A 27065-nucleotide genomic window follows, 5' to 3' on the forward strand; every position below is an offset into this window, starting at 1 on the left:
GTCCTAAACACTCTACATTTTTTTTTTTTTTTTTTTGACTGCGTGGCATGTGGGATCTTAGTTCCGCGACCAGGGATCAAACCCAGGTCCCTTGCATTGGAAGTGTGGGGTCTTAACCATTGGACCACCCGGGAAGTCCAGCACTCTATAATATAATAGCTTACTTAAACCTTACAACCCTACTAAGTAGATACCATTATTTTCATTTTAGATGAGGAAATGGAGGTACAGAGAGATAAAAATATAATGCACATCGTGTTGCATGCTAAGTTGCTTCAGTTGTGTCCAACTCTTTGCAACCCTATGGACTGTAGCCCATCAGGCTCCTGTGTCCATGGGATTCTCCAGATAAGAATATTGGAGTGGGTTGCCATGCCCTCCTCCAGGGGATCTTCCCCACCCAGGGATCAAAGCTGTGTGTCTTATGTCTCCTGCATCGGGAGGCGGGTTCTTTACCACTAACACTACCTGAGAAGCCCCATAATGAACATCATCTAGTACCAAAGATGGCATCTGAGCCCAGATAGCCTGGCCCCAGAATCTGGGCTCCTATCCAACACTACATAAAGCCTCTGATCTTATTTAGAGAAGGGGAAGGGACTTACATGAGATCAGACAGGGAACTTTCTAGAAATCAGATCTCTCTGCTCTGTAGGTGGGAGGTACAATAGAAAAACATGGGAGTTGGGCTCACAGGCATTCTGGGTGCCCCTCTCCAGCATGGACTGAGACAGAGCCTCCCTGGCTGCCCCAGGAAGAGTCTAGAAGCTGGAAACCGAAAGTTTTATTGAGGGAGAAAAAAACAGGAGGCTATCTTCTGGAGGTTCTGGGCCCTTGGACCTCAAGAAGTGTAGCCCCCAGGTCCGTGATCTCTTAGGAAAGAACTAGAATGAGGTACCTTGGCCAGGCACCCTCTGCTCCTCAGAGGCCATGCTGAGCTGCAGGTTCTGTGCCCATGTTTCTAGGTTGAGACCTGACCTGTGGACTCAGAGGCAGGGTCTGTAGGCCCCATGGCCTAGTTTTCAGAGGTGGCCCCGTGGGGCAAGTCTGTATACTTGCAGGCAGAGCCACGGGATAGATGCGCTGGGTAGCGTCGCCGGTTGATATCCATCTTGGAGAGCACTGCTTGGGGCAGGTCTACACGGCAGCGGGCTGCCAATGCTACCAGGTAGATGAGGACATCACTGAGCTCCTCTTGAAGGGCTGCTCGTTCCCTGGGGGACCAGGCTTGGGGCCCAGGCTCCTCATCGGGCTTCCACTGACTGGGGACAGAACACATAAGACAGGCACACACACATAGATGCTAGCTAGGACAGTGGGTTCCACCTCTCTTAGGAGCAGCCCACACCTTGAAGCAGTGAACTCCCACCTCCTAGGAAGTTTCTTCCAGGACAAGTCAACTCATCTGGGCCCTGGACTCCTTATGGTGGGGAAGAGACCTCATCAGATGATTCATCCAGACCTCTGTGTCCCTACCTAAGCCAAGGAGAGGACATTTCACTTTTTGGGACCCAGTCCTACCTGCCAATCCCCAGCCACTTCTACCCCAGACTAAACCTTAGACCTGGACCACTGCAAAAGTCTGCTAATTCATCTTCTCTTCTTACCCTACCATCTTTTAAAAGAACAAATTACATTTCATCCCTCCCCTACTTAAAACTCCCCCAACTGGACTTCTCTGGTGGTCCAGTGGTTAAGAATCCGCCTGCCAGTGCAGGGGACACGGGTTCGATCCCTGGTCCGGGAAGATTCCACATGCCATAGGGGCAGCTAAGCCCGTGTGCCACAACTACTGAGCCCATGCACTGCAACTAGTGAAGCTCGAGTGCCCTAGAGTCCCTGCTCTGCAACAAGAGAAGCCACTACACCTAGAGAGTAGACACTGCAACTAGAGAAGCTCACATGCAGCAACAAACACCCAGCACAATCAAAAATAAAAACGACACTCCTCCAACTGTGCTTGGAATAAAATCCAAACTCCTACCACGCCCTCCAGGTTCTGCATGAAATGACTCCTGTCTCTGCCAATGTCATTATCCACCATGCTCCCTCTCACCCCCACTTAAAGCCACTAATTCTAGTCTCTTCTGTCTTGCAAACAGGCCAAATTGTCACAGGGCCTTTGCACTTACTGCTCCCTCAACCTTGAATGCTCTTCCTCCATCCATGCTTCCCATCAGGTCTCAGCTCAAATGTTACCTCCTCAGAACAGCCTTCTCCCTCTTTTTCTTCTCTCTCCTTCTTTCTCAACACCTCGTGTTATTTGCCTCCTAGAACTTGTCACAGTTCCATATCTTTTAAAGTTAGTTCACTTATTTATTGTCAGTCTCTTTGCACTGTGAGGGTATCCATCTTGTTCAAGGCCATATCTTGATTCTAGATGACCTAGCACCCAGAAGGTGCTCATGGACTTGTAATGAATGAATGGATTGCCCTCCCACACATCTGTGCCCTCATTTCTCCATGCCCCTGAGACTACCCTGGTTTGATCCTTACCACCTTTTGCCTCATCTACACCAGTCTCCTCACTGATCTCCCCTGACACAATTCTCCTAGGGGGTCAAATCCACTCGGCAGGTACAGTGATCTTTCTACAACTCAAATCAGGTCAGGTGTTCTGTCCAGAACTCCATTACTTCCCAGCCAAATCCTACCATTCTGTGTTCCTATCCTACCCATCTCCTCCACAGCCACAAGAGATATATGTATTGAGTACTTAATGTGTCAGGTACTTGGGACACACCAGAGAACAAGACAGATACAAAATCCTTGCCCTTTGTCAAGAAACTTACACTAAAGGAATCTTACATAATTGCTGAAATCCTACATTCTCACTGAATTTAACTTGCCCTTTTCCATCTCACTACCTGTGCAAATGTGGTTCCCCCTCTCTGGAATGCCTTCTATAGAAGACCAGCCTTTCTACCCCAGAGGCAGAGGTAAAGGAAGGTTCCCACCACCCCTTCTCAGACCTAGGTCTGCCTTGCTGTTTTTACACCTTTCTCCCCCAGGAGACTGGGAGCCCCTAGAGGGCAGCAGACCCATAAGTCATCTCTCTGAATGCCCAGCAACCAGGTACAGAAGAGCCTGGTAGTGAGGAGCAGAAACTGGATCCATGGATATTTGATGGTCAAATGAATCCTCCCCTCCCCTCCCCTCCTCAACACAGACTCTTCCAGAAAGCCTGTCATCTACTCACAAGAGCTCTGCCAGCTCCCCCACTTCCCCCACCAAGGCCAGGAGGAGGTTCCGAGGCTGATGGAACTGCTCCCAGTCTCGTTCAGCAGCGAACTCAGCATGGAGACGGCGGCTGGAATGGGAGAAAGGGGTAGAAGCCCAGGTCCCAAGGTTAGGGGATGGGGGAGGAGATGCAGGGCCCTGGCAGGTACTCAGTGAGATGCAATGGGAGCATGCAAGTCAGAGAGGATTCTGCAACTAATTCTTTGGATGGCCTAAACAAGTCATCTCTTTTTTAGAGGATTTGGTTTTCTCATCTGTAAAATGGGTGCATCCTTACAGACCCTAAACTATCGAAATCTAATAATACCCCCATTTTCATTATTCCACTTCCTGTTGCTGCTTCTGCAGTTTTCCTCCACCCGGAATAATCCTGTCTCTGCATATCTAAATCCTATTGATTTTACAGAATGCAGCCCCAGGACACTTCCCCCAAGAAGCGCTCCTGAATTTCCTACATAAAGAAATGTCTTCGACGTCTCAACACTACATTTGCTCCCATCCTACCTCCCGCTCCTGGAGGACTGAGGCAGGGCAGAAGCATCACCGTACTCCGGTATGTCCCTGCCTCAGATGTGTATAGTTAAGCCCATTTTGCAGAGGAGGAGGTTAGAAGTTTCGCCTGGGGTCAACCCCCCGAACTAGAACCTGAGCACAGCTACTAGCCTTTTTTTCCGAACACGTGGAGGGACCCTCCCCGAAAGGAGGCAGTAAGGGCGATCTCCCCAGCTCAGGCTGGGCAAGGACGGCTTACATGTCCTCGAGCGTTGGTTCCGAGCTGAAGCTGAAGGAGCCGGGAGCAGCAGTGCTCTCTCCTCTGGCACCTCCACGCGTCTCTTCACTCGCGGACATGCCGCCCACCGAGCTGCAGCCGGGATGGTCCGGGAGAACCAGGAGTCCAGCTCGGAGCCCCCGCCTCCACAGCCCCTGACCAATCACAGGCGTTTGTGATTGCTTCACAGAGGCGGAGCCAAAGGAAAGACCAATTATTTATGTGGAGTTCGCTAAATCCCTCCCCTTACCCGGACTGGACCAACCTGAGAGGACTTCAAGCGGGCGTTCCTTGGCTTCCGCCCCTGAATTCTTGAGTCTTGACCGAGAACCTTAAAGATATAGGTACCAGTTTGGACCAGGGGAAGAGACAAAGGGCAGAGGGTGGAGAGCGCAGGCGCGTCACTTTCCCTTTGGGACGCCAGATGGCGCCAAAGCGAAATGACAGAGCGGGGAGCCTCGTGGCGAACCCCAGAAATGAGTGGTTTAAAATAGAGAGGGGAGTTTGTTAAAACGATACAAGAATGTCTCCAGGGTAAAACTGAGCCTGAGGAATGAACTAGAACTAGGGTTGTTGTTCAGTCCGTCAGTCGTGACCGACTCTGCGACCCCCTAGACTTCCCCATGCCAGGCTTCCCTGTCCTTCACTATCTCTCGGAGTTTGCTAAAACTCGTGTCCATTGAGGACTTCTCTATAACCTAAAAGGTAAAGAATCTGCCTGCAATGCCGGAGACGAGGGTTCGATCCTTGGGTCGGGAAGATCCTTTGGAGAAGGGAATGGCAATCCACTCCAGTATTCTTGTCTGGAGAATCCCATGGACAGAAGCCTAGTGGGCTGCAGCCTGTGGGGTCACAAAGAGTTGGACACGGCTGAGCCACTAAAACACACACACACACACACACACACACACACACACACACACACACACACGTCCATTGAGTCGATGATGCCATGCAACCATATCATCCTCTAGGGGAACTAGGGAAGCTGTTTCAATTTTACATATTTAATCCTCACAGCTATTCATTCAGTCCTCAAATCAGCCCTCTGAGGTAGTTAATATTATAATCATCATCTCCATTGTACAGACACAGAAACTGAGGGATTGAGTAATTTAACAATACAGTTAGTAAAGTGGTAGCCAGGTTACAAATTTAGGCAGTTTGGCTTCTGAATCTGGATTAACTCCTACACTATATTGTCTCAAATGGTGATAAGTACTATGGTAGATAGCAAGATAGAAAGGACCTGGATCCTTGATAATACTGCTGAACCACTTATTTTTAAACAGGTTACAGAGATGCCCTGATTTAAAACTCTGGTTGTATAAGATAATAAATCCCTTTATTGGTCAAACCACTTTTAGGGTTTTGTTTTTGTTACTTGCCTTTGAGAAATTGGACATTTAACCTGAGTAATTATTAATAAATCAAGGGGACTAGGGGACTTCCCTGGTGGTCCAGTGGCTAAGACTCTGCACACCCAATGCAGGGGGCCCAGGTTCCATCCCTGGTTAGGGAAGTAGATCCCACATGCTGCAATTAAATATCCCAAATGCCTCAATTAAATATCCCAAATGCTGCAATGACAGTCAAAGATCCTGCATGTTGCAACTAAGTCCCGGCACAGCCAAATAAATATTTTTTTAAAAACGTTAAAGAAAAATCAAGGGGAATAGAGTAATAGGTAGAGAGAACACCAGTGCTTAAAGCAGGGAAGGCTTGGCATGTTCTAAATGCAAAAAGAGTTCCAGTGTGGCAGGAATGCAGTGAACAAACAAGGGGGAGAATGGTGGGATGTGGTGTTGAAGAACTAAAAAGAGGTGAGATCAGATCAATCAACCATCGATTTTATTTCATGTTTTATTTTATTTCAGATTTTAAATATGTGGGAAACTTTTGAAGGATTTTAGGTAGGGGAGCCATATGATCATATTTTGTATTTCTGAACCCTCTTACTGCTGTATTAAGAATGAACTGGAGGAGGGACTTGCCTGGTGGTGCTGTGGATAAGAAGATAAGGTCTATCTGTCAATGCAGGAGACACGAGGTCGATCCCTGGTCCAGGAAGATTCCACATGTCGGGTAACAACTAAGCCAGTGCACCACGACTGCTGAGTCTGTGCTGCAACTGCTGAAGCCCACATGCCCTGGAGACCACGCCCCACAACAAGAGGAGCCACCGCAGTGAGAAGCTCTCATTTGGCAACTAGGGAGTAGCCCCCACTCGCCACAACTAGAGAAAGCCCTCACAAAGATTCAGTGCAGCCAAAAATAAATAAACAAATACTTTTAAAAAGAATGAACCAGAGGAGGGCAAGAGTAAGAAGCAGGGAGATGAGGTACTGCAGTTTTCCAGCAAGAAATGTTGGTGAGTTGGCCTGGGCTGATGGTGGGTGAAGATGAAAAGAAGTAGATGCATATCCTAGAGACAGACCTATAGACTTTGTTGGTTTTGAACTAGTGAGATGGGAGAAAGGGTAGAATCAAGCATGGCTTGCACGTTTTGAGTGTTGAGCAGCTTGGTGGATGGATGGTGACTAATACTGGGATGAGGAAGATGAGGTGCAAGATTGAACACAAGAGGCATCAGAAGTGTGGTTTAAGACAAAGCAAGGTGAAGACCCATATCAAGTTGGCAGGTGGATTTATGAGCCTAAGGGTTAGAAGCAAGATCAGGGCTAGAGATTCAGATTTGGTAGTCTCTGTCATTAAACACTACTTGAAGTTAGGGAATTCAATAAGAATAACTAGTACAAGAATCTAAGTAGGTAAGTCTAAGATTTGGGGTACTCCGACGTTTAGCAGTTGAGCCAAAAAGAAGAAAAGGGCTTCCATGGTGACTCATTGGTAAAGAGTCCACTTGCCAATGCGGGAGACAAAGGATCGATTCCTGGGCAGGGAAGATCTCCTGGAAGAGGAAGTAGCAACCCGCTCCAATATCCTTGCCTGGGAAATCTCATGGACAGAGGAGCCTGGCGGGCTATAGTCCATGGGGTTGCACAGTCAGACATGACCAAGCGACTTAACAACAAGAGAAGAGAAGGTAAGGTAGGAGGAAAATTGACAGAGTGTGAAGTTATGGACACTAAGAGAGGAAAGTGTTCCAGAGTGAGTGGACATATGATGCAGCTGAGCACCTGGGTAAAATGAAAGCACAGAATTTGCTATTGGATTAGGCAACATGGAATTTAGATATGGGAGGTGGGAGATAGGAGGGAGTCCTGGGTAACTCCTAGGTTTCTGGCTTGAGTAAATAGATAAATAGTTTTGTTATTTGCTGAAATGAGGACATAGAAGACCTGGAAGTTGTGGTAGGAGGGAAGATATTGAATTTGCTTTGGGACAGATTGAGTCTGAGATCTAGGCAAAACATCCAGGCAATGTCCAGCAGGTAGGTGGATATACAGGTCTGAAGTTTGAAGCATTGAGCTGCCCTATGGATCTGGGTACTGAAAGTTTCAGGAGCCAAGTACCACCCCTAGCACCTTCCTTGGTGTTTACTAAGCTTCTCCAGTTATGCGTGTGTTCAATCGCATCTGACTTTACTGCCCCATGGACTGTAGCCTGCCAGGCTCCTCTGCCCATGGAATTCTCCAGGCAAGAATACTGGAGTGGACTGCCATTTCCTACTCAGGGGATCTTCCCTGACCCAAAGGTCGAACCCACATCTCTTGTGTCTTCTCCACTAGCAGGTGGATTCTTTATCACTAGTGCCACCTGGGAAGCCCAGCTTCTCTAGACCAGAAGACAAACTCTTACTGGAATATAAAACACCACTTGGAGAGCAACTTTCTCAAGAGTCCTCTGCATCACAGATTTTTTAAGAGTCAGGTTTTCAGGACTTCTAGAGTTCACAAATGGTCCTTGGAGACTGATCTGAAGGAGGAGGAACTCTCCCTGAGACTGCCTCTGCCCATCACCCACCCCCACGCCAGGAGGTTCCCTGGCAGAGCTATAAAGCTCTTCCAAAGCATCCTGCAGGGACATCCAAGTTCTTTGCTCCCACGACATCATCCCCTAAAGACCAACTGGGACTTCTCTAGCAGTCCAGTGGTTAAGACTGCTTCCACTGCAGGGGGCCTGGGTTCACCCCTGGTTAGGAAATTAAGACACTGTGTGCTGGGCAGCGCAGCTAAAACAAACAAACAAAGGTGTTTCTCCATTGCCAGCTAATAAATGTGTAATGACAGAGTGGACAGAACTTTGTTTTTGCTGGAACAGGCAAACATGTAAATGTACACATACACCCTTGAACCACTCAAGAGTTTGGCCACCTTCCCCACTAGAGCCAAACAGGTGCAACTGGTCTCAGTAAGGCTCTTTGGGGAACCTTGGAGTGGAAGTGGCTGCAGCAGCTGGAGAACAAAGCAGCAGAGGGCTGCAAACTGCGAAGGTGGTGTCAGGGTAGGGGAACCTGGGCCAGTCAGAGCTCCCAGAGACAACAGAGAGAGATGGGAAACTAGGACTCAGGTGATTGATTGGGAACCTATCTGCCAATGGCCTTGAGAAGACCGTTTCTCATCTTTGAGCCTTGATTTCCCTATCTATATAATGGGGATCTGGCCTAGGTGGCCTCCAAGGACACTTCATATGTGTGCTAGGAGGACCAGGACAATATGTATTTTGTCCATGGCTGGGTCCCAATAATCTACTTCAGTTCTGTTTTCTTTTCTTTTTTTGCCTCGCTAAGCAGTTTGTGGTATCTTAGTCCGCTGACCAGGGAACCTGGGCCCTTGGCAATAAAAACTCGGAGAGTCCTAACCACTGGATTGCCAGGGAATTCCCAGGGCTGTTCTTATTGGAAGTAGATCCGTAGGCCTTATTGGTTTTGAACTTGGGGATGGAAGCTATAATTAAAATGGGCTTCCCAGTTGGTGCAGTGGTAAAGAATCTGCCTGCAGTGCAAGAGACATGGGTTCAATCCCTGGGTCAAGAAGATCCCCTGAAGGAGGAAATGGCAACCTGCTCCAGTATTCTTGCCTGGAGAATCTCATGAAGAGAGGATTCTGGCAGGCTATAGTCCATGGGGTTGCAAAGAGTCAGACACAACTGAGTGATTGAGCACGCACACATGTAAATTTTTCAGGGGCAGTCATAACAGAGCCTTTTTCAGAAACTCCAGCCTAGCCCCGTCAGGCCAGAGAGTCCCCAACACCCTCAGAAGTCCTTCGCCAACCTATTTATCTGGCCATATCCCCCTACACACAGGCTGAAATCCACTCTCCCTGGCTTTGCTCACCCACTCCCCTTCTTCTGGAATGCCCATCCCTGTTCTCTGCATATCCAAATCCAAATTCCACCCATCCTGTAGAGCCCTGCTTCAAAGCCTCCTCTAGGAAGCCTTCTGAAACTTCCTCCAAAAGGACTGAATTTGGTGTTATATAGTACTTCCTTCACTGTTATTGCCATGACACTTATCACTTCTTACTTTAATTTGGGGGAGATTGGTGACCCTGTTCTAGATCCACCCTCAGTCCAGTCTCCTGGAGAACAAAAGCAGTGTCAGGCTTTTGTTTCCCAGGACCTGGTACTTGAGTTGATCTATACATACTAATTTAGAGGAGGGTATCTCATGGGATCCTCTCCATGACTTGCCTGCCATAGGTGAGTATGGCTGTGTCTATTTTACAAATGAGGAAACTGAGACCCAGAGAGGTCTGGAGACTCATCTGAGATCATCCAGAAGGGCAGAGGCTGAAGCTCCCCAGAATTCCCCAGTGCTCTTCAGCAAGGAGTAAAGGAGGCAGCTCACATGTGCCTGAGTATCTGCTGAGGTCACCTGGCACTCCTTTCCTTCTGTCCTTCTTTCTGTCACTCTTCATCTTCATCTCTCTCTACTTTCAATTTCCTCTCCTTTTTCTTTTCTTTCTTTGGCTCCCTTTTTCTTCCTCTTTCTTTCTCTCCATCACCCTTTAAGAAAAACTTTTTTTTCTTTTTCTTTATTATTATTTATTTTTGGCTGTGCTGGGTCTTCATTGCTACCCTCAGGCCTTCTCCAGTTGCAGTGATCAGGGGCTATTCTCCAGTTGCAGCGTGCAGGCTTCTCATTGCTGTGGTTTCTCTAGTTGTGGAGCATCGGCTCTAGGGTATGCATTCTCAGTAGTTGTGTCCCATGGGCTTAGTTGCCCTGTGGCATGTGAAATCTTCCCAGATCAGGGATCAAACCCGTGTCCCCTGCATTGGCAGGAGGATTCTTAACCACTGGACCACCAAGGACATCTCCTTCACCTTTGTTACACCTCTATTTATACCTGTGATTCTGTTCTGATTTCCACCCCAGGCCTGTCACCTCCCATTACCTGCTACTTCCACTTTGCTGCCCACGCCCTCTTCAAGGAATAGTTGGATGCCTACCTCGCTTCCAACCCCCTAACCCTTCCTAGGTTAACTAAGAGGACCAAGGCCAGGGAAGCATCCAATCGTTTTCCTGCCCTTTTCTACTGTCCAGCCCAAGCAAGAAAATAAACCAGTTAGAGAGTTGTGTTCATTTGATAAGCAGAACCAAGGCCCAAATTTCTTATCCAAAGCCTTGTCTTGAGAGATTGGTGGTACCAACTTCCACCACTAGGAGACACTAAGAGCAAGGAAAGTGTGAAAACAGACGGTGCAGGAGTCCCTGGAGTGTCTCACTCGCTCACTCATTGATTCAGTATATCCTGAGCATTTACTGTGGGCCAGACACTGTTACAGGTCCTGGGGATATAGAACATCCTCTGCCATCTTGGAGCTTACACACTTGCAGAAAAGGACAATTAAAAAGTAAACTAAGAAGGAACTTTCCTGATAATCCAGTGGATGAGACTCCGAACTCCAAATGCAGGGGCCCTAAGTTTGATCCCTGGTTGGGTAACTAGATCCCACATACCTCAAACTAAGACCTGGCATGGCCAAATAAAAAAACAAAATATCTAAGAAGCCAAGAAAGGGCTTCTCTGGTGACTCAGCAGTAAAGAAGCCGCCTGCAATGCAGGAGACCTGGTTTTGATCCCTGGGTCAGTAAGATCCCTTGAAAGAAGGTATGGCAACCCACTCTAGTATTCTTCCTGGGAGAATCCCATGGACTGAGAAATCTGGTGGGCTACAATCCATTGGGTCACAAAGAGTTGGACATGACTGAAGCAACCGAGCGTGCAGACACGCGAAAGCTAATAAATAGGATGATGAGTTGGAGAGTTGCTGGGTGTTGGCTGAGGTCAGAGAGGGCTTTTATGAAGAGGTTTTATTCTAGCTGAGCTAGGACTGAGAGTTAGCCAGTTGGATAGAGAGATAGAGAACAAAGGATCTCAATTTGTTTGAAGCACCACAGAAAGGCTAATGGGCTAGAGTTCAGTGAGAAAGGCAGAGTGTGCCGTGAGATGAAGTGCCTTGAGATGAAGCAGGGGTTTTGTGGAAAGTAATTTGAGAGCTTTGAGCTCTGAGAAAACCTGATTGAATTTATCTATTTATTGTTAGATTACATTTTATTTTTGGCTAGATTTGATAACTGCCTCATTTTTTTTTAATTTGCTAATTTTCTATGTTGTTGTTGCTGGCGTTTAGTTGCTCAGTTGAGCCTGACTGTTTTGCAACCCCATGGACTGCAGCCTGACAGGCGCCTCTGTCCATGGGACTCTCCAGGCAACAGTACTGGAGTGAGTTGCCATGTCCTTCTCCAGGCGATCTTCCCAAGCCAGGGATTGACCTGTGTTACCTGCATTGCAGATGGATTCTTTACTGCTGAGCCACTGGAGAAGCCCCAATTTCCTATTATCACTAATTCTTTTTACATCTTCCAATTACCTTCCAATACAATTTTTCACACAATTAAACATATCAACACTCTATCAATTCGATTTTCCTATTCCTAGAAGCCTTCCGAGCTGGTTCTTCTCTGTGCCTGGTGGACAGCTCTTACCTGGAGAGCTCCCTTCACCTTTCACCTGTGCTGGATTGTATTTCCTGGACCCCATGTTTTTCCTCTTTCTCCGTTTGCTCCTTTGTTTTGCTGGAGCACATCTTCCAGCAGTTTCTTGAGAAAGAGTGAATATGATGAAAACACTTCAATACCTTGCATGTCTTAAAAATATCCTTAGGCTATTTGTTTGGAAAAAAAAACGTGCCTATAGAATTACAGAGAAAATCACTTACCCTCAGAATTTTGGAAGCACTTTCTCATTGTCTTTTAGCTTCCAGTTCACTGCTGAGAAGTCTGATACCAGATCTTTGTGATCTCCTCTCCTCCCGGAAGCTTTAGGAGCTCACCATGATTGGAACCAAGGACTTTAGAACCAGGCTGTTTAGTTAGTAGACTGCCAATGCAACCTTGACCAAATTTCTCAATCTCCTTGCACCTCAGCTTCCTCATTTGCAAAATGGGGTTGTTGGAAGTTTACAGAAGTTAAACAGTGCCTGGCAAAGAGTATTATATAAGCATTTGCTATTGTTTTTATTATGGTCTTTTAATCCATGGTATTTTCACAATAGTTAATAATAAAATAAATGTAGGCCTTTTTCCACTCTCTGGGGGGGAACTCAAAAGGCATGTTAACAGACACAACTTTTAAATTTCAGAAAACTTTCTTGTATAATTCTTTGTTTTCTTCCTTTTATATGCTTTATTACCTCTTTCTGGAACTCTTATATGTTAAACCTCCTGGCCCATCTCTGATTTTCCTGTTTTCCCCCTTCATTGTGCATCTTTTTGTTTTGTTCTCCTTTCTGATAAATGTCAGCTTTACCTTCTAAATCTTCTACTGAGGACTTCCCTGGTGGTCCAGTGGTTAAGACTCCAAGCTTCCAATCCCTGATGGGGGAACTAAGATCCCTTATGTCTTATGGTGCAGTCAAATAAATGACAACAAAAACTTCTGAATTTAAAGATTTTTAGCTGTATTTTTATATTCTAAGTGCTTTGCTCTCTTATTATCTTTCCATGGCTGCTTTTTTCTTCTTTTATTCCTGCTTTTTTTTTCTTTTGCTCCCTGTATAGTCTTTTTAAAGAGTCTTTTTTTTTTTTTTTTTGGCTTCTTTGCTTTGATTTCTTTCCAGTTGGAACTTGCCTCAAATGTCTGGTGATACTTGACTGCTCCTATTTGACAATGAGGCATTAAAAAGAATGTTTTTAAGTGAAGCTTTCCAACTGGGAAGCTTCCTGGTACAGGGATTTTCACTGGGGGCTCCCTAAATGTTTGTATTTATAGGTTTTTTTCCCCCTGAGCAGATGTATTTTCTCCAGAGAAGTACCTTCCACCTGTGCCAGGCGGGGGCAATATAAGCTTCCCAGTGTTTCTAATAGCTTAGCTGATAGAGTGGGCTAGACAATCTCATTTTTTTCTTTATTCTTGCTTTTCGTGAGGCTCCCTGTCCTCTGCTCTGCTAATTGCCCCTGACTTTATAGTATTTTTTAAATTCACATTTTCCAGAGACCAAACTGCCCTTTACCTACAGAGATGAGAGGCAGTCATGTGGCTGTATGATACGGTACGGGGAGAAGTTTGAGAACTGTGAAGATATAATTATCCTATGCATAAAGTTTTAACCAGTATCTTTGACCCCATCTTCCTTGGTGTATTTGGAACCTATCTCTTTGCTTCTTGTTGTGTTCCCCAACTCTGAAGGCATTTTTTGCAACTTTTGAACTGTGGTGTTGGAGAAGACTGTTGAGTCCCTTGAACTGCAAGGAGATCAAACCAATCAATCCTAAAGGAAATCAGTGCTGAATATTCAGTGGACGGACTGATGCTGAAACTGAAGCTCCAATACTTGGGCGACCTGATATGAAGAACAGACTCATTGGAAAAGACCCTGATGCTGGGAAACATTGACGGCGGGAGAAGGGGACGACAGAGGATGAGATGGTTGGATGGCATCACCAACTCGATGGACAGGAGTTTGAGCAAGCTCTGGGAGTTGGTGATGGACAGGGAAGCCTGGCATGCGGCAGTCCATGGAGTTGCAAAGAGTCAGACATGACTGAGCAGTTGAACTTAACACCTCATGGCATGTGGGGTCTAAGTTCCCCAAGCAGGGATGGAACCCATGCCCCCTGCAGTGGAAGTTTGGAGTCTAACCATTGGACCACCAGGAAAGTCCCTCTGAAAGCATTTATACTTTGGCCTCCTGTGTTCTAAGTTAATTACCCCTCTTACACCCACTTTCCATCTTCCAAGAATGGCTGACACCTTTCCTTTGCCATTTCCTCTCCCACCCTCTAGGCCTTGGGATTTATGACTGTTCACGATCCTTTGCTCTCAACACCAAATGTTATCAGTTGGTTCATTTTATAAAACTGTAAAAGGTGAATAATTCCAAAGATACAAACATTCGCCAGAAGAATTTTCAACAAAATTATTTCACTAGAAATCGCTTTATTGATGAAATCACCAGGAATTTTCAACACAAGATTTAACATCTTAATGTCCACCAAGGCCTGGGCTCTGGGGTTTGGTCTGCCTCTCCCAGTCCTTAAAGGGGTTTAGAGAGAGACGTCATTAACAGAGACCAAGTAAGGTGGTTGGAGGTCCTCCTTTCCCAGTCATTGGACAAGCTGCTCAATTCTTGTCCAGAGTAGGAAAGAGCCAGTGTTTCAGAGTAATCTAAGAATTTGACATTGCATTTAAATCTCTCATAACAATTTCAATTTATCAACAGTATTGGTCCAAACTTATTTCTGATCTAAGCGTTTTTCATTTTGCATTTTTGGTGTAATTTTAATAAATAATCTCACTCCCTGTGCAGAAATCAATTAACCCCGTGCCAAGAAAAATATCTCAAACCTGAGTAATCTCCTCTTGCTCTTGGAAAGAGGAAACAAGGGGTTTTCTGCTTTTTCCACTCAAGAGATGACCAAATATACACCCCCGACCCCCCGAAGTCCAAAATGTTACTTCTGGCCTTGGAATGTGCAGCTTTTGATGGGCTGATTCAAATTACCTAGGAAGAGCAGCTGGAACTACTATGCAGACAGCCTTCTTTGGAAATTTCTTCCTAAAATTAACTCTAGCGAATGGTCCATGCTTGTGTACAAAGGCTGTACAGTCCAAACAACTTCTGCTGTTCCATCTCACAAGCTAGGCTCAGAGGAGGCACTGGAGTTCTCAGGAGCAAGAGTAGCAGCAGTGGCCCCACGAGGCAGGACCTCAATAACGCGAGGCTTGTCAATGATCCGGGCTGTCCGGTTTCCCTTTTCCACAATACCGACGATCCACGCTTGATGGCCCTCTCCATATTTTGAAGATTTGATTTCTGAACAAAAGCGAGCTGCCTGTTCTCTTGGCAGACAAATCAGTAGCCCCCCAGAAGTTTCTGCTGAGGTTCCTTGCAGGAGACCGAAGCGCCCACTGGCCTTGCTGATGGCAGCCATCTTGGCAATGATGGGCAGGTTATGAATGACAAAGGAGACCTCATTTCTTTGTTGTTTTGCAAGGTTCTGAGAGTGACCCAGAATGCCAAAGCCGGTGATATCTGTGGCTGCGTGGGCATTAAATGTGTGCATCAGTCCGGCAGCAATTCTATTGAGTGTAGCCATGTTGAACATAGCTTCCTGATAACCCAGCTCTACCTCTTCTCTGGAGACCACCATCTTTATCTTATTCCATCGTTCAGGATTATCCAGCCATTGGTGGGCATTGACGGCAACCTGGGTTCCTAAGGGTTTGGTTAACACGAGCACATCCCCAACAACGGCGCTGTCAGGCAGGATGAATTCATTTGGTTGACATACCACAGTGGCAACTCCACCGATGATAATCCAAGGGTTTACCACTGTTTGCCCACCAGTCACTGCAGTCCCTCCTTCCTCGGCAGCATCCCGAAAACCTTTAATCATGAGTGGCGTTATCTTTTCTCGCTCCTCCTCAGGCATACTCTGGCTGACGCTGAGTAGCATCAACATGTTGTCACACTCAGTAACGCCCATGGCGTAGAGGTCACTCAGCACGTTGGCGCACGCGATGCGCCCCATCATGTAGGGATCTTCCACCAGGGGGTAAAAGAAGTCGGTGGTCTGCACCAGGGACAGGCCCCCGTGTCTCAGGGGTATGACGCAGGAGTCCATCCCAATGCCCAGGGTGGGGAAAGGAGGGCTGGGTTCCGACCTCATCGGCAGACCGGCTTCCTGGGCCGTCTCTTCAGGGCCTCCGACCAGGCCCCGGCCCGGCGCGGGCAGCACCTCCGGTCGCGTCAGTCCCGCCAGGAGTTTGAGCAGCGTCTCCTGGGGGACCTTGCAGCCTCAGCCCTTCATGCCAGAGAAGCCGGTGAGACGCCAGCTCGGGCTGAGACCCAACGCCTGGGGCTCGAAGGGCCGGTAGTTCGAGAAGCCCCGGCCTAGAGGCAAGCACACCGGGCCCGAGGAGCTTTCCCCTGCCGCCACTGCCGCCATAGCCTCTCCGCCCGCGCCAGTCGCCGCGACTTCCGCCATTACGCCTGCCCGGCAAGGAGGGGGAAAAGAGGATGGAGGAGGAGAGGTCCCTTTTACTTTCCACTCCAGTTAGTAAGGCGTAACGACGTTACCGCAGAGACTCTCTGGCACGACTCGCGCAGCCCAACAGCCGCCACACCACGCGCTCCAGGACGTCCTGAGGGAGGAGCCGCCGGCCTCTCCATATTTACCTCGCTGGTGATTGACAGCCGTACCAGCCAATGACGGCTTCGCCACCGAGGGGCGGGCTTCCTTTGGTCTAATACCAGCTTACGAAATTGGTCTCGGCAAGATTACTGAGCAAACGCTTTGGTTCACTTCCCTTGATGTAATTTAAATGATCTCTTAGGAGTGGTTGGCGGAGCTCTGATTCCCTAGAGACAGTTTACCAAGTCCAGCATTCTCAAAGACGAGGGCAGATCGGTCACTTGGTCAACCTCAAGCCGGTCAGATTTGTCCAAGGGTCACTTGGTTGCGCACATGATCAATCCAGGGTAGAAAAATAGCCCAGGGGAAAAATCGGAAAGAATATTAAGAAATTAGATATTAAGTTACTACCACTATGTAAGCAAACTGCAGCATCAACATAATGAAATGTTAAACGAGGACTTAGTCGGACACGACTGAGCGGCTAAGCACAACGACTGAACAAGGACTTTAAAGCGTTTTGAAGGTGAAGTCGCTCAGTCGCGTCCAACTCTTTGCGACCCCATGGGCTGTAGCCCACCAGGCTCCTCTGTCCATGGGATTTTCCAGGCAAGAATACTGGAGTGGGTTGCCATTTCCTTCTCCAGGAGATCTTCCCACCCCAGGGATTGAACCCGGGTCTCCCGCATTGTAGGCAGATGCTTTACCGTCTGAGCCACCAAGGAAGTCTTTTTAGGACTCTTAAATCCAGACACCTGCGAGGGTTTTGGTGCTATTTCCACCACTAAGCCTGTGCCAGTCACTTCCTCTCTCTTGGCATCAGCTGATTCATCTGAACAGTAAAGTAGCTTTACCTAGGGTTCTTCTAGTCTAAATTTTTTATATCCCTTTAAGTTAACATATATGAGAGTGTGTGGTGTATTCATGAAGGAAAGCTTGTCAATATCCGTTAAAATGATAGCTGCACTAAATACCTTTGACCCAGCACTTCCATTCTAGGACTTTATCTTTTAGATATACTCACCTGTGTGAGTGGGAAATGATAGTTGTTTATTGCTGTGCTATAAACATACCTGAACAACTTAAGTGTTTATCAATTATGATTAAAATAAATCGTGATACATTTATATGATGGACTATAAGACAGCCATAAAAAAGAATGAGAAAGCATTGATATGATTATGCTGACAATAGTTACAGTTCTAATAGGCAGGATTCTAAATGCTCTACATATATTAACTAATTTAATTCTCATAAAGTTAGGATTCCTTCCAGATTTTAAAGATAAATAATATAAGACACAGAGAGATTAAATGACCTAATCAAAATCACCACCAGTTTAGCATGAAGCTGGATATGAATCCAGGCAATCTGCTCCAGAGACCACCAAATTATATTGCCTATAACGTTTGTTAAGAGAAACAAACAGACTTCAGATAAGTATGTATAGAATGCTACAAGTAAATATATGCAAAAAAATACTTCTGGAAGGATGATCACCAGAAACTGGTAATTTTGATTATCTCTGGGGAGACAATAAGATGATTAGGGGACAGAGATTTTTTCATTGTATTGTCTTTTTTATCTTTTTGTGTTGGAACTTAAAAATAAAATTTAACATTTGAATGTAATACTTAAAAGTAAATGCCTATGGGAGTATAAATTGGTGCAAACATTTTGAAAAAGAGCCTGACCTTAACTGATAAAGTCAGACATATGCAAACCATGTGATTCCACCCAAGGACATGCCCTAGAGAAAAATGCTGCCCTTGTGCCCCAGACGATATATACAAGAATGACTGTAAGAGGTCTGGAGAGGTTTGTACAACAGTGTGAATGTACTTAACACTACTGAACTTAAAAGTACTTCAGATGAAAAAAAGTAGTTAAGATGATAAATTTTATGTTATGCGTGTGTGTGGTGTTTTGGTTTGTTTGTTTTTTTGGCTGAGCTGAGAGGCGTGTGGGATCTTAGTTCCCTGACCAGGGACTGAAGCCCCTACAATGGAAGCACAGTGTCCTAACAACTGGATCGCCAGGGAATCCCCTGTTATGTGTGTTTTACCACAGTCACAAATATAAAAAAATATAGTAGATACTTATAGATTTTATAGTCCACTGTTACATTTGGTTTTCACTACTGCATAGTACAGTATGAAGTCCTGGAGTGAACTGGAAGGAACCAGAATGTTAGATTTAGTCTGAGCTGTCATCTTGGCTCTCCTAATAGCCTTAGCTGAGTTGTCTAGTAGGTGGCTGTGTGGCCTAATGGATAAGGCGTCTGACTTCGGATCAGAAGATTGCAGGTTCAAGTCCTGCCACAGTCGCAAGGGGATGGGTTTTTTGAGGGCTTCCTGGGTGGCTCAAGCGGTAAAGAATCCACCTGCAATGCAGGAGCCACAGGAAAGGCGGGTTCGATCCCTGGGTTACCCACTGGAGGAGGAAATGGTAACCCACTCCAGTATTCTTGCCTGGAGAATCCCATGGACAGAGGAGCCTGGTGGCCTACAGGCCACGGAAGCACCAAGAATCATACATGAATGAAGTGACTTAGCACAGTACGAATTGTCTAACCTCCAGGAGCCTCAGTTTCACTGCCTAAAAGATAATAATACATATCAAATAGGAATGTTAAGAGAATTAAAATTTTTTAATGTGTGTAAAGTTCCTGGCTGATGGTAAACTCAAAATAAATGATAGAACTTTTATCATATAGTACTGATATTGTGGTTGTAGTCACTGAAATTTAAATTCACAAATCTTGTAACATCTTCCAGAGTTTTTTATAAAAATAAATTCATGCATCTTTCAAAGGAAAAAGAACTGTAACAGAAAAACATGGAAATGATCCAAGTTCTTATTAACCTAAGAGTGCACAAATAAGCTGTGGTGTAACCATACAATGGAATATTATTTATCTTTAAAAATGAGGTATAGGCATCATCAATATGAATAATCTCAAAAACAGAATATTGAGAAGAAGAAGCAAGTTATAGAAGAAAACATAAACTAGGCTACCATTTATAAACAAGCAATAATATTTTATTATTAATAAATATTAATATTTTATTAATAACAAGCAATAATATTGTTGAGATGCATACTTGATAAAGACTCTTAAAAGGTAAAAGAATGAATGATTAACAAAGGAGTTATTAAAAGATTAGCATAAGAATTACTTCTGGGGAAGGATAAATGAAAGAACTTTTGGGCTATGTTAAATTCTGTTCCTTGGATTGAGTAGTAGTTACATAGGTTTTCTTTAAATCATGCACATATATTTTCCCATGCTTTTTTGTAAGTAAACTATATATTTCAACATTTTCAAAAGAAGAAAATAGGCTATATTTCAGAACTTAAACAAATGAGATACTGAAAAAGCAATAGATGTGGAAGCAAAGGACCTCTGGGTTTTATCTAATCTCTGGGTTTGCCCTCAATGAGTTGTCTGGCCTTAAGGAAGTTACATAACCTCTCTACACCTTAGTTTTAATTTCTGTTAAATAAGCATCATCTTCTCTGCTTCAGACCACATGAAAATCTCAACTATGAAAAGTTCTTTGCAAAATGTTCAGCGTATTGTTCATGTGAAGGACTCTTAACATTGAGTGAAAAACAAAAACAGTCTATGACGTCTGTAGTAACTTCATCCGGGTTAAAAACTGACTAGATTAGGTGGCCCTGGTTATATGTTCTCTAAGTTCTCTGGACTTTTCCTTCTCAGTATCTGGTGTAATTTGTACTTCTTTATTCATGTAGTTATACCATGACTATCTGTTCCACTGATCTGTAAGCTCCACAGAGCAGGGGCTGCTCAGTTTCATCCACCCTAGCATTTATATGGCAAAAACATTCATTGAATGAATATTTTATACAATACAGTTTGCTGAGCACATGAGTCATATGATGTGTGTGTGCTAAGTCGCTTCAGTCGTGTCCGATTTTTTGTGATCCCATGGACTGTAGCCCACCAGGCTCCTATGTCCATGGGATTCTCCAGGCAAGAATACTGGAGTGGGTTACCGTTTCCTCCTCCAGGGGATCTTCCTGACCCAGGGATCAAACCTGCAGTTCCTGCATTGCAGGCAGATTCTTTACTGCTTGAGTCACCAAGGGAGTCCCCTGAGTCATATGATAGTGCTGAGCATTTTGCATTTATTTATCTCCTCATTTCATCCTCAGAGCAGCCCCAGGAAATTGGCATTCTTACCTCCATTTTACAGATGCAGAAATTGAGGTTTCTGATAGGTTAGGAGAGTCTTGCACAGGGTCACCAGCTAGGAATCAACCCGGTGAGAATTGCAAATCCAAGTCTGTCTAGCCTGAAGGCTGGTGCCCTACCCCTCATTTTGGCGGGCCCTTTGAAAATACTAGTAACCCTCACCACACCCCTCAAGAAAACAGGACTCTTTCTTTTTATAGGTACTTAAGGTAATTTTTTTAAAAAAATATTTATTTATTTGGCTGTGCCGGGTCTTAGCTGTGGCATGTGGGATCTTAGTTCCCCAACCAGGGATTGAACCTGGGCCCCCTGCCTTGGGAGCACAGGGGTCTCAGCCACTGGACCACCAGGGACGTCCCAAGGTAATTTTTTAAAATTTAGTTTTAGTTGGAGTATAATTGCTTTAAAATGTTGTGTTAGTTTCTGCTGTACAAGAATCGGCAGTAAGTATGTATATATCTGGGCTTCCCAGGTGGCGCTAGTGGTAAAGAACACACCTGCCAATGCAGTGGACGAAAGAGACATGAGTTCAACCTTTGGGTCCGAAAGATCCCCTGGAGGAGGGCACGGCAACCCACTCCAGTATTCTCGCCTGGAGAATCCCATGGACAGAGGAGCCTGGCGGGCTACAGTCCACGGGGTTACAAAGAGGAAGACTCGACTGGAGTGACTGAGCACAGCACATACATATATCCACTCCCTCTGGAGTCTCCCTCCCACTCCTTCTGCTATTGCCACCCGTCTAGGTCATCACAGAGCACTCAGCTGAATTCCCTGTGTTATACTTCCCATAGCTAGCGATTTTAAACATGATAGAGTATGTATGTCAACGTTACTCTCTCCATTTGTCCCACCCTCTCCTCCCTCACCCCCAGGGACTCTTTCGGGGGAAAGTTTGTATCCATATTACTTCCTGTCACTTCTATCTGGGAGCAATGTTCACTGGGGCCAGTGCAAAGAAAGTCATGAGTTTTCCTTGGCCAGAGAACAACCACCTGGGCCAGAACAAGTTCACGTGCCTTTGTCCAGACAGTCCACCTGGGTGGATCCTTGTGGTTGCATCATGAACTTTCGAAAGCATCCTTTTTATCTTTTTCTTGTTTTTTTCACTGAGAGATTCATTAAACTACATTTGCCATTCGGGTCAAAGACTGCAAGGTAGAAACCTGGAGGTGGAGGTGGGAGAGCAGACAAAAGAGAAGAAAGAGGGCTTTTAAAGAATAAGATAATCTGAGAACCAGCCCATCATTTTAAAGAAAAATAGAGGTATATGGTTGATTTACAATATGATATTGGTTTCAGGTATACAGCATAGAGCTTCAAAACTTAAAGATTTATTCCACTTAATGTTATTATCAAATATTGGCTATATTTCCCCAGAGCTGTACAATACATCCTGTAGCTTACTTATTTTATACATGGCATCAGTAGTTTGTACCTCAATCCCTTACCCTTGTCTGTCGCCCCTCACTCACCCCATTTGTTTTTCATATGCAATAAAAGCCTTAGGACTGGGGCTACTTATAGTTATTTCCACTTATAATCTTTCAGAATCACAACACTACACTTTAGGGTTCAGTGCACTTTTCGTTTTATTTATTTTATTGAGTTGGCAAAAAAGTTTGTTTGGATATTTCTGTACCATCTTATGGAAAAGCCCAAATGAATTTTTGGCCAACTCAATATATACATATTTTTTGGCCCTGCCGAGCAGCATGCAGGATTTTTGTATCTTGACCAGGGATTGAACCCATGCCGCTTGCACTGGAAGTACAGAGTCTTAACCACTGGACCACGAAGGAATTTCCTCCATTCACTTGGAAAATTTTGTTGTTGTGGGAAGATAGAGATTCTGTACAATTTCAGTTCACTAAAACACTTCAGCAGGCTCTTTCCATTACATTTTTTTCCTGTTACAAGATCACTGTCTTGTTATCACTGTAGGTGGCCGTGTGGCCTAATGGATAAGGCGTCTGACTTCGGATCAGAAGATTACAGGTTCGAGTCCTGTCACGGTCGCAAGAACGGGTTGCTTTTTGAGGGCTTCCCGGGTGGCTCTTGCGGCCCTTGGCTAAGAGGAGACTCTGCCTTGGGCCCGCCAGTGTAATAAACTGCACTCTACTAAAAGAAAAAAAAAAGAATTCGCTTGCAATGCAGGAGCCACAGGAAATGCAGGTTTGACCCCTGGGTCAGGAAAATCCCCTGGAGGAGGAAATGGCAGCCCACTCTAGTATTCTTGCCTGGAGAATCCCGTGGGCAGGGAAGCCTGATGGGCTACAGTCCACGGGGTCGCAGAGTCAGACACGACTGAAGCGACCTGGCATGCACGTCATTGTAGGAAAGTCACGAATTGCAACTTAGTAAGGACGAAAAAAGTTTTAAAAAGCACTTGAAATCCTTTCCCCCAGAGAGAGTGTTAACGACCCCTTGGTGGAGCACCGCTAAGTTTTTCTTCCTGTGCTACGGGGAGGGCCACCACTTCACACCGAGCCCTAGGGGGCGCCCAGTCATTCCCTCCAGGCTGTGTGGAGCAGCACACTGTGTATTTGGTGCATTACATAACCTTACAAAAAAAAAAAAAAAAAGATGGAGGACTACCCTAGCGGTCCAATGGTTAAGATTCTGCGCTTCCACTGCAGGGGGGGCGGGTTTGAGTCCTGGTGGGGGAACTAAAATCCTGTATGCCTCTTGGCCCCCCCCAAAAAAAAAAAAATTCTTGAACTGAATGAAAATACAACATATCAACTTAAACTTTTAATAATTGTTTTATTATTTTGTTATTTTACTTATTTTTATTTTTTGGCTGTACCTTGCAGCATGTGGCTGTACCATACTCCAAATCGGGAAAGGAGTACATCAAGGCTGTATGTTGTCACCCTGTTTACTTAACTTATATGCAGAATGGCGGTGGTTTAGTCGCTAAGTCATGTCTGACTCTTGTGACCCCATGGACTGTAGCCTGCCAGGCTCCTCTGTCCATGGGATTCTCCAGGCAAGAATACTGGAGTGGGTTGCCATTTCCTTCTCCAGGGGATCTTCCCGACCTAGGAATTGAACCCGGGTCTCCTGTACTACAGGCAGATTCTTTACCAACTGAGCTATGAGGGAAGCCCTATATGCAGAATATATCATGGGAAATGCCGAGCTGGATGAAACACAAGGTGGAATCAAGATTGCCGGGAGAAATATCAATAACCTCAGATATGCAGATGACACCACCCTTATGACAGAAGGTGAAGAGGAACTAAAGAGCCTCTTGTTGAAAGTGAAAGAGGTGAGTGAAAAAGTTGGCTTAAAACTCAACATTCAGAAAACAAAGATCATGGCATCTGGTCCCATCACTTCATGGCAAATAGATGGGAAAACAATGGAAACAGTGAGGGAGGGGGGTTCAGGATGGGGAACACATGTAAATCCATAGCTGATTCATGTCATTGTATGGCAAAAACCAGTACAATATTGTAAAGTAATTAGCCTCCAACTAATAAAAATAAATGAAAAAAAAAAACAAAAAAACAATAGAAACAGTGAGAGACTTTATTTGGGGGAGCTCCAAAATCACTGCAGATGGTGACTGCAGCCATGAAATTAAAAGACACTTACTCCTTGGAAGGAAAGCTATGACTAACCTAGACAGCATATTAAAAAGCAGATACATTACTTTGCCAATAAAGGTCCATCTAGTCAAAGCTATGGTTTTTCTAGTAGTCACATATGAATGTGAGAGTTGGACTATACAGAAAGCTGAGCGCCAAAGAACTGATGCTTTTGAACTGTGATGTTGGAGAAAACTCTTGAGAGTCACTTGGACTGCAAGGAGACCCAACCAGTCCATCCTAAAGGAAATTGGTCTGGAATATTCATTGGAAGGACTGAGGCTGAAGCTGGAACTCCAATACTTTGGCCATCTGATGCGAAGAACTGACTCATTGGAAAAGACCCTGATGCTGGGAAAGATTGAAGGCAGGAGGAGATGGGGATGACAGAGGGTGAGATGGTTGGATGACATCACTGACTCAATGGACATGAGTTTGAGTAAGCCCTGGGAGTTGGTGATGGACAGGGAAGCCTGGTGTGCTGCAATCCATGGGGTTGCAATGAGTTGGACATGACTGAACAACTGAACTAAACTGAACTAACAAATGATTGCCCTAATCTATTGTTCTCTCTCTCTCCATTAGCATGTCAACAGCCTGATGGCAGGGATTGCTGTTCACTGCTATATCTCTAAGAGCCAGTACACAAAGGAGGTCTTCTAAAAATATTTGTGAGTGAACCTGGGGGAGTCTCAAGCATCTATTACATGCCAGATATTTTCCAACCACTCTTTTATTTCTTGCTAGAAATAAATAGGATGATCCTCTTTTTATTTTTTTAATTTTTAATTTAAACTGGGGCTTCCCTGGTGGTCCAGGGGTTAAGACTCTGTGCCCCCGTTGTAGGGGTCTTGGGTTTGATCCCCAGTCAGGGAACTAAGATTTCACATGCCACAGTTCAGTTCAGTCGCTCAGTCATGTCCGACTCCTTGTGGCTTAGCTGGTAAAGAATCCGCCTGCAATGAAGACCTGGGTTTGATCCCTGGGTCAGGAAGATCCCCTAGAGAAGGGAAGGGCTAACCGCTCTAGTATTCTGGCCTGGAGAATTCCATGGACTGTATAGTCCATGGGGTCACAAAGAGTCAGACACAACTGAGCAGCTTTCATCTTCTTTCAGGTTGCTCATAGCTTTTCTTTCAAGGGGCAAGCGTCTTTTAATTTCAAGGCTGCAGTCACCATCCACAAGTGATTCTGGAGCCCCAGAAAATAAAGTCTGTCACTGTTTCCATTGTTTCCCCATCTATTTGCCATGAAGTGATGGGACCAGATGCCATGATCTTTGTTTTCTGAATGTTGAGTTTTAAGCCAACTTTTTCACTCTCCTTTTTCAGTTTCAACAAGAGGCTCTTTAGTTCCTCTTCACCTTCTGTCATAAGGGTGGTGTCATCTGCATATCTGAGGTTATTGATATTCCTCCCGGCAATCTTGATTCCGGCTTGTGCTTCATCCAACCTGGCATTTCGCATGATGCGCTCTGCATATAACTTAAATAAGTGGGGTGACAATATACAGCCTTGACGTACTCCTTTTCTGATTTGGAACCAGTCTGTTGTTCCATGTCCAGTTCTATCTCTAATTTGTTAGTTAGGGATAGATATTAAGAAGAAAAAGTAAAATCTGGAGAGAGGTGGGTAGGAAGTCTGGTATGTGAGTGTGTATTGTGTGATCGTGGCCAGGGAAGGTGACCTTGAAGTGAAGATCTGAATGAAAAAAGGAATAAGAATGCAGACACCTAGGGGAGAGTGTTTCAGGAAGAGAGAATGGCAATTGCAAAGGCCCTGGGGCAGGAAGGAGTGCACCTGGGGTGTTGGAACAACAAGGAGGCCAGAGTGCCTGCTCCAGAGTGAGTGGGGAGACTTAGAGGAGATGAAGTCAGACAGATGGGCACAGCGTAGCAAGCACAGGACATAGGGTTTCACAGGTCTTTGTAGGGTTGATATAGCCTAACCTTTAAGCTTTTAATCTTCAGTCAAATCCGAAAGGTTCAAAACTTTTCCCATTGGCTTGAGCCCCCTGCTCGGGCCTGACACCCAGGTCAGGGTCCTCATTGCTGGTCCCTGATTTGGACCTGACCCTGGCCGTGTTCAACCCTAGTTCCCAATTCTCACCTCACCTGAACTTGCACCGTGGGACATCTAGCAAGAGCCCCTGCCTCAGAAAATTTGAGAAATGACACCCACAGCCACACAGCGATCACACTCTTAACCACCTGCCATCATCCCAAATGGCAGGAAGCTTCATCTCTGTATCTGGGGCAAACGTGAGAAGCCCTAGTGAGTCAACACTTGCTGCAAGAAAAAGAGAGAAGCAAGGAGAGAAAGAGGCTGGGCGTGATAATGGTACTCAGGGAAGCGAGGGTTCTGAGATAAAGATAGAAATCAGGAGAGCGGCTTTGAAGATGGTGAGAGAGGAAGTCATGTGATCATCTAGGGGCACAGAATTCCAAACAGAGAAACCCCTAGAGCAAGGCCCTGAGCCAGAGCAAGCCTGATATGGGCGGAAGAGCAGGAGGCCTTTGTGAGAGGTGACAAGCGGGTGAGAGAAGAGAAGAGCTGGAAGGGGTGACGTCAGAGGGGCAATGAAGAGCCTGACGTGCAGAGACTCTGGGCCACCATGAAGCCTTTGGTTTTGGCTCTGGGTGAAACAGGAGATGTTGGAAACTTTAGACTAGAGGCCTGACACGACGACTCA

General features: G+C 45.5%; 2 protein-coding genes and 2 non-coding genes across 4 annotated transcripts; 2 read left to right on the forward strand and 2 right to left on the reverse strand.

Annotated features, from left to right (window-relative positions):
- Window positions 1–769: 769 nt before the first annotated feature.
- Window positions 770–4171, reverse strand: DCTPP1 (dCTP pyrophosphatase 1). The gene is made up of 3 exons (XM_061153216.1): window positions 3992–4171; window positions 3200–3310; window positions 770–1262 (listed from the first exon to the last, which is right to left on the reverse strand). The coding sequence occupies exons 1-3, from the start codon at window positions 4087–4089 to the stop codon at window positions 1016–1018; spliced, it is 456 nt and encodes a 151-aa protein (XP_061009199.1). The 5' UTR covers window positions 4090–4171; the 3' UTR covers window positions 770–1015.
- A 10167-nt stretch (window positions 4172–14338) lies between these two features.
- On the reverse strand, window positions 14339–16605 carry SEPHS2 (selenophosphate synthetase 2). Its single transcript, XM_061153217.1, has one exon. It carries the CDS (start codon window positions 16407–16409, stop codon window positions 15054–15056), a length of 1356 nt encoding a protein of 451 aa, XP_061009200.1. The 5' UTR covers window positions 16410–16605; the 3' UTR covers window positions 14339–15053.
- A 2205-nt stretch (window positions 16606–18810) lies between these two features.
- TRNAR-UCG (transfer RNA arginine (anticodon UCG)) lies at window positions 18811–18883 on the forward strand. Its single transcript has one exon. It is a non-coding gene; the product is annotated as a tRNA-Arg (tRNA).
- A 3841-nt stretch (window positions 18884–22724) lies between these two features.
- Window positions 22725–22797, forward strand: TRNAR-UCG (transfer RNA arginine (anticodon UCG)). The gene has a single exon. It is a non-coding gene; the product is annotated as a tRNA-Arg (tRNA).
- The last annotated feature ends 4268 nt before the right edge of the window (window positions 22798–27065 follow it).

Source organism: Dama dama, chromosome 10 (genome assembly GCF_033118175.1).
Source record: "Dama dama isolate Ldn47 chromosome 10, ASM3311817v1, whole genome shotgun sequence".
Taxonomy (NCBI): Eukaryota; Metazoa; Chordata; class Mammalia; order Artiodactyla; family Cervidae; genus Dama; species Dama dama.

Excerpts from the sequence above, each read along its gene's own strand:
- DCTPP1 (XM_061153216.1), bottom strand. The coding sequence starts at position 4,089 with ATGTCCGCGAGTGAAGAGACGCGTGGAGGTGCCAGAGGAGAGAGCACT. Across the intron at positions 3,311-3,991 it reads GAACCAACGCTCGAGGACAT|CCGCCGTCTCCATGCTGAGT; the intron begins GTAAGCCGTCCT and ends CTCCCATTCCAG. Across the intron at positions 1,263-3,199 it reads GGGGAGCTGGCAGAGCTCTT|TCAGTGGAAGCCCGATGAGG; the intron begins GTGAGTAGATGA and ends TTCTGTCCCCAG.